At 40.2% G+C, this 7,500-nt stretch overlaps 1 protein-coding gene across 3 annotated transcripts in view; it reads right to left on the bottom strand.

The window, feature by feature from the left end:
- Positions 1 to 7,500, bottom strand: part of SPATA22 (spermatogenesis associated 22) — an 18,869-nt gene that overhangs the window by 7,209 nt on the left and 4,160 nt on the right. For 2 of the 3 annotated variants that reach the window (XM_087702843.1, XM_087702841.1), the window contains exons 3-6: positions 4,842 to 4,970; positions 3,147 to 3,207; positions 2,517 to 2,606; positions 82 to 424 (exon numbers count right to left, since the gene is read on the bottom strand). In XM_087702843.1, the coding sequence (XP_087558969.1) occupies positions 82 to 424; positions 2,517 to 2,606; positions 3,147 to 3,207; positions 4,842 to 4,970 (623 nt within the window). The remainder of the gene's footprint in view (positions 1 to 81; positions 425 to 2,516; positions 2,607 to 3,146; positions 3,208 to 4,841; positions 4,971 to 7,500) is intronic. The other variant, XM_087702842.1, reaches the window with a different exon arrangement.

Here is a 7,500-nt window from a genome sequence, read left to right as displayed (position 1 = left end):
AGCCACATTTTTTTCAGTTTGGAAAATAAGTAGGATTCACGAACATCTTTATAAAAATACACCCGTGCATGAATCTTTTACCTGAATTGTTTTGTTGCTTTGCAAATGGTCATCTTTTTCCTTATGGGTGTTTTGTGGGCCAGGGCTGTGTTTAAATGTATAGCAGGGATCCTGAGTTTGCAGATTTCTGAGCCTGGCTGTTGGAACTGCAGGCCACTGGGAAACAGCTGGATCCCAGTCTTCTGCCTCTTCTGTTCGGCTTCTCTGCGATCCCTGTGGCAGGCCAGCTGATTTCTGGTACATGGCTCCAGGCTTCACCCAATGACTGGGATGGTCATCCAGTTGCGAAAGCTTTTTGTCCTCTGTTCTGCGGCCGAAAGCTGGGAAGTCATTTCTTTTCCAAACATTAGTACTTTCCTCCTGCCTAGAGGAAAAAAGCAGAGTCATCACCCTGTCAACACAAGTGCGTCTAGTCAAGGCTGTGGTTTTCCCAGTTGCAATGGATGGCTGTGAAAGTTGGACCATAAGGAAGGCTGAGCGCCAAAGAATGGAGGCCTTTGAACTCTGGTGCTGGAGAAGAAGACTCCTGCATTGAGTCCCTTGGACTGCAAGGCCATCCAACTGGTCAGTCCTAGAGGAGATCCACCCTGACTGCTCTTTAGAAGGCCAGATCCTGAAGAGGAGACTCAAAGGCTTTGGCCACCTAAGGAGAAGGAAGGACTCCCTGGAGAAGAGCCTCATGCTGGGAACGATGGAGGGCAAAAGAAGAAGAAGGGGACGGCAGAGAAGGAGGTGGCTGGAGGGAGTCACCGAAGCAGTCGGCATGAGTTTAAATGGATTCCGGGGGATGGGAGAGGACAGGAAGGCCTGGAGGGACTTTGTCTATGGGGTCGTGATGGGTCGGACACGACTTCACAACTAACAACAACAACAACCTGCCTGGAGTGAAATAAGACTTTATTATCAGTCTTTCTACCTACTACCTATCCATTCATCTGCCCACCCATCTATCTACAGATACTTAAAATACACACAACAGCTGGTATTGTAAGCCTTTTTCTCTGCTTCCCATTCACTCTGTTATATCAATGCCCATAGGTCTCCCATTTTAAAATGTTTAGGACTTCACAAGAAATGCTCAATAATAAGATTTTGGCCCTCATGCTTAATGCAAATATATATTAAGCCTTTCCTTAAACTAGCATTCTGTTTCTTTTAATCCAGGGGAAAGAGAGGTCCATTTAAGCCAAGCTTCTCTTCACTGCCACCTTTTGGAAAAGAATAATAGAGTTATTGGAGGCCTTCTAGTCCAGCCTCCTGCTCAGGCAGGAAACCCTATACTATTTCAGACAAATGGTTATCCAATCTCTTCTTAAAAACCTCCAGTGATGGAACTTTCACAACTATTTGAGGCAGGTCATTCCACAGATTGATTGTTGCACTAGAAAGGATGTTATAGGGTCTTCTGCTTGAGCATGGGGCTGGACTAGAAGACCTCCCAGGTCCCTTCCAACTCTGTTATTCTGTATTCTGTAAATGCCAGGAAGACATCTCCCTGTTAAGAAGATTGGAGTAATAAAACACACAATGTTTTGATGACTATCTGCCCTGCACGCCCAACAGCTTCCTTAATTATTGCCAAAGCCGTTCAGTATAAATACAGGTAGTCCTCGACTTACAACAGTCCATTTAGTGACTGTTCAACGTTACAATTGACCTGAAAAAAAACTTATAAGTTATGACCGTTTTTCACACTTACAACCATTGCATCATCCCCATGATCACATGAACAAAATACAGACACTTGGCAACTGGCTCATATTTACAATGGTTGCATTGTCCTGGGGTCATGTGATCCCCTTTTGTGACTTTCTGACAAGCAAGTCAATTTGGGAAGCCAGATTTACTTAATAACCGTGTTACTAATTTAAGGACTGCAGTGATTCACTTAACGAATGTGGTGAGGAAGGTCATAAAATGGGGCACAGCTCACTTAACAAATTTCTCACTTAGCAACAGAAAATGTTTCGCTCAATTGTGGCTGTAAGTTGAGGACTACCTGTATTATGGTTTGAAAAAAGGCTCCTGGGATTCTTTGGATATTCCTTCTGCTCTTTGCTGAATCCCCAAATATATTACAATCCTTCTTTGCCTTTATTATGATGGGTAAGGTCTGGGAGGGGGCTGGGCGAGCTAGTGGTAGCAAGCAAAATGAGGAACCTGACGTGGAAATAGATTCAAAAGGACAATAGCATAGAACTGTTATGAGTTGAATGGTGAGGTCTATATTGCAGTTCAAATGCTCTTTGTCGATACCGACAGCTGTCCCTCCTTCCCACTTTGCAAGAATTTTTCTCCCTGTCATTTCTGGCAAAAGGCCCGACCTGAGAATTAGAAGCCATAGGAAGAGCCGCACACAGGCGGATGGAATATAAAAGGATGCAGTTCCGAGAGCTCCAGAAACGATGACCTCAACTGTGCATTGGCGTTCCTTTTTGGAGAATGTTGTCACCCACCTCCGGTTATTCAAGTTGCTTCCTGCATGAGGCATTGTTGATTTTGATGTGTGGTGTTGTTGCCTCGACAAAGTAGCAAGCTCGGTTGGGCTTCGGAGAAAAAGGTTTAATCATTACCGTGAACGATGAAGATTAAAACATTGCATAGAGTATATAGGTAGCCCTTGACTTACGACCACAATTGAGCCCAAAATTTATGTGGCTGAGCAAGACAGTAGCTAAGGGAGTTTTGCCCCATTTGGCAATCTTTCCTGCCGTAATTGTTAAGTGAATTTCTGCAGCTGTTGCATTGGTAACACAGTTGTTAAGTGAACCTGCCTTCCCCATTAACTAGGCTAGTCAGAAGTTCATAAAAGGGGATCACATGACCCCAGGACCTTGAAGCCATCATAAATACATGCCAGTGGCCAAGTGTCCGAATTTGACCACAAGGATGCTGCAACGGTTGTAAGTATGAAAAACGGTCATGAGTCACTTTTTCAGTGCTGTCGTAACTTTGAATGGCCATTAAATGAATGGTTGTAAGTCAAGGACTATCCGTGGTCATATACTAGTATTGATTTCCGTGACTGTGAAATATATTTGATTTCAGGAATATAAAGATGTAAAAGATGTAAAAGGCTGACATACTTGGTGCCTACTGTTTTCTGCAGCTGGACCGGTTCTGGCTTCTCAGTTTCCCATCCGAAATCTGGGAAAAAAGGACACAGAATGATCAATTTGAATTAAGATCCTGATCCAATTTGGGATATTAAGAGAGAAAACGTGGGCTGTGTTACCTGTGCATGGTTAAGTTATTCCTTGTGATTTGGTGCTCTGCTTCTGAATTCTTGATTACCTAAGTTTTGAGGAAGTATCTCTTGATTTCATTAACTACGTGGACTTCAACTCCCAGAACTCCCTGTATGGATGGCTGGAGAATTCTGGGAGTTTGAAGTCCATACATCTTAAAGCTGCTGAAGTTGCAAAACACAGCTTTAAGGGAATAGATCCAGTGGTGGTGCCTCTGCTATATGCTTTATTCTATTTCCAGCAAGGCTTATCTGCCAGCCACGCTTTCACAGATTTATTCAGAAGTGTTTGCTTTAATGCATCCGTCTCTAATCTGAAGCGCTTCAGAGAAGATGTGACTGTAATTACAAGAATTCTCATCTCAAAGAGATAAACCATCTGGACGGTATCTGGATGAGAAAGGATGTCTAACTTTTAAAGGACTCTTATGATGAAATGTTTTACTGGATCAAACTTAAAGATCTGGATAATTCCACACTCTCCACTGCTAGCCATTCAATCCAATTCTATATTAAAACAATAATATGCTGATAATTGCAGGAATTGGCTATGTCTAATCTAGCGAAAAGATACCGTGTTCCAGTATCTGAGGGGCTACCACAAAGAAGAGGAAGAAAACCTATTCTCCAAAGCACCTGAAGGCAGAACAAGAAGCGATGGATGGAAACTAATTAGAGAGAGAAGCAACCTAGAACTAAGGAGAAACTTCCTAACAGTGAGAACAATTAATCAGCTTGTCTCCAGAAGTTGTGGGTGCTCCAACACTGGAGATTTTTTAAGAAGAGACTGGACAACCATTTGTCTGGAATGGGTCTCCTGCTCAAGCAGGGGATTGGACTAGAAGATCTCCAAGGTCCCTTCCAACTCTGTTATTATGTGTTTCATATTGTTTATCCCCAGTTTCTGGAATTTGGGGGAAAACCCTGCGTATAAACATGGCTAATAACTCATAACAGACCCAATCCTCTAAATAAAGTATTTTATAAGATCGTGCTTGTATAATCTTTGAGCTCCAATTTTTACTTAAGGCATGGATGGAATATGAGTGGAACATCCATTTGAAAAAAGCTAGGTTTGCACTTATATTTATAGTTGTCCTATTATACAGTACATCTACATTTTTCAAATATGCTTTTGAGAGACATAAGGCAAATGAAAGGTGGAAACGTTTCACTTTTCCCATTCTCTCTCAATAAGAATAGAACTAATTATTATTCCAATAATTAATTCTGGCAGAAATGTGCACAGACAGCTTTTCAAGCTGAAGAAAAGGATAAATATGTCCTTTAGCATTAATACAAAAGCACATTAAGTAATATTCCTTCCTGTGTAACATATAGACCTGGAATTTTAACTGTTAAAAACGAAGGGGAAAAAGGCAAAGTTACAAGATATATAATTTAAATGCTTAAAGTCTTCTATGGAATTCATAAGGGATTTATTCTGGTGTATCCAGAAATTTTAAGCAGAGGGTAGAAAAATATTTTTTTGTGACGAAAGTATATATTAAAAAGCGAACAGTCCACTACTTACCTGCAAGCAAGGCTGAGAAATTGAAATGATCAGCTGAATTGTTACTGCTTGGCTCATTTTTAAGCGGATTTGATGTGAGTGGTTGTTTGATCCTTTTTTTCTGATTGAAGAGTGGGACTGGAAGACAGCCTAAGATTTGAAGTGGCAATATAAGGCACAATTATTAAATTATTAATGCTTTTGGTGCAGTAATATACACAGGTAGTCCTTGACTTACAACAGTTTATTTAGGGACCATTCAAAGTTATAACAACACTGAAAAAACTGACTTATGACAGTTTTCTACACTTATGAACGTTGCAGCATCTTCACGTGATTAAAATTCAGACGCTTGCAACTGTCTCATACTTATGACAATTGTAGTGTCCCAGGTTCATGTGATCACGTTTTGCAACCCTCTGACAAGCAAAGCCCATGGAGAAGCCAGATTCACTTAACAACGGTGTTACTAACTTAACAACTGCAGTCATTCACTTAACAACTGTGGCATGAAAGGTCATATTCTCTTAACAACCTTTATTGCTTGCAAGAAAAAAAATTGGGCACAATTGTGGTCGTAAGTTGAAGACTAACTGTATATTCAGAAGCACAAGCAATGTATCCTAATATGCAATTTGCTTGAATGTGCAGTGGTGGTGTGACAGAGGCACACTGCAGCTCATTCATCAGAAAGATGTGCATCTCTGTTTGGAGAACTGCTCCACATCTGGAATCTTGTCCATTCAGCAGATATAAAGGATCTGTACAGAACTCTTCATAGCAACTCATTAAAAACCTTCGGTATCTGAATTAATTTGCTTATATGTATCTGCCTAATTTATCATTTCTGTCTGACCTTGATCAAAGATGACTAAAGCATCCTCGCTCCATGGAACTCTGGACCTCCCATGCTACCAATTCAATTTTATCAGTATTATTAATGTCTATTGAGAAGGTGTCCTTTCTGATTATCATTTCTGGCACCAGGCAAAAATCTTTTTCTTATCTGTCTAGGCATTTTCAACACCTCCATAATTATCCTCATCGCTGATTTATGCTTTGGTCAGGTTTTATTGGGGGGCTGCAGCCCATGCGGGCTTATTGCATTGTTTTATTGCTGATATCGTTGTAGCCGTTATTGCTGTTGTTCCCTTTAAAGGTATCCTCGGAATTTGTGCTGAATATCCCCCTATCCCATCAATCAACCAACACAAAGTGAATTTGTTTTTAAGGATTGCACAAAGGATAATCAAGAGAGTGATCCCTGTCTGCAAATTTGTCTGATGGTCTTCGTATAAGAGGCAAATGAAGGGAGGGGAGAGATAATGGTTGGTTGGAAGAAATGGGGAAAAAAAGTCACTTTGAATTTTTCATAAAGGTTTATTATAATGGTTAAGGCTCTCCATTTTTTAAGAGCTTACCTCCTCCTTTCTGGCATATTTTAATAGCAGAGGAAGTAGAGTAGTCTGACGTTAATATTGATCAATGCATGAAATCTACTCAGAGAACACTTCTTATTCCACCAATGAAAAATATGATAAAGTAAGAATTGAGTGCATCATTTTTCTGGATTACACGTAAGGGGGGGTAGATTCTGGTGGGGCATCCCCTTAAGTGGTGTGGATGTGTTTAAAAAAGGTACATTGAAGTCCCAGTTCCCTTTTTATGTGTGTTGCAAAGATTAAAAAAAGAGTCTGGGTTTTAATGATACAATCACAGCCACCATTTTGACTTTAAGCCTGGCCTGAACAAAACAAAATAAATTATTGATCATTGTTAATTTTAATTCGATTTTTTTAAATGTTATTGTCAATTCTAATTGGATTTGTTTGGGATATTCTATTTCATTTTTAAAAAACTTTTGTATTATGTGTTTCTTTTAATGTTGTACGCCGCCCTGAGTCCTTGGGAGAAGGGTGGCATATAAATCTAATAAACCTAAACGTAAACCTAAATCTTTTTGATGCTCCTGGAGAGAGATTTAACACAATTTGAAAACCATGTGCAATGTGTTTATCAGGATTTCTTCCCCTAGGGAAAATGGTATAGGGTTTCCTGTTTTGATCAGGGGGTTGGACTAGAAGATCTCCAAGGTCCCTTCCAGCTCTATCCTTCCAAGTATTGTAAAAGTATCAAGAATGGGAGAAATACAGATAGTCCTCAACTTACAACCATTTGTTTAGGAACTTTTCATAGTTACAACCCCAGTAAAAAAAAAAACAAGACTTATGACCAATCCTCACAATTACAACTATCACAATATCCTCAGTGTCAGGTGATCAAAATTTGGTCGCTTGGCAACCGTCACAGTATCCCTGGGTCATCACCATTTTTGACCTTCCCAGCCAGCTTCTGACAAGCAAACTCAATGGAGAAGTGAAAATCGCTTAACAACCGTCTGACTCGTTTAACAACTGCAGTGATTCCATTCCAAACGTGGTTTTGAAAAGGTGGTAAAAAAAAAAAATCAAGCATGACTGGTTTAACAATCACCATGCTTAGCAATGAATTCAGTTGAGGCTATAAGTCAAGGACTAGCTGTATTACAGGAATGTCCCCTGGCTTTTAATGGGATGCTATAGGGGAGGTTTTTTATCCATTTTTTCCACACACTGCAACCTAAAGCCCTAAATAATATTGCCCACTCCACTCATCTTGCTGGTCATCGGTTTGGGAATTA

Source organism: Thamnophis sirtalis, unplaced genomic scaffold (assembly GCF_051295495.1).
Source record: "Thamnophis sirtalis isolate CommonGarterSnake01/CBP01778 unplaced genomic scaffold, rThaSir2_p1.2 scaffold_17, whole genome shotgun sequence".
NCBI lineage: Eukaryota > Metazoa > Chordata > Lepidosauria > Squamata > Natricidae > Thamnophis > Thamnophis sirtalis.
The sequence above is the reverse complement of the archived record's forward strand: the minus strand, read 5'-3'. Positions and strand labels throughout refer to the sequence as shown.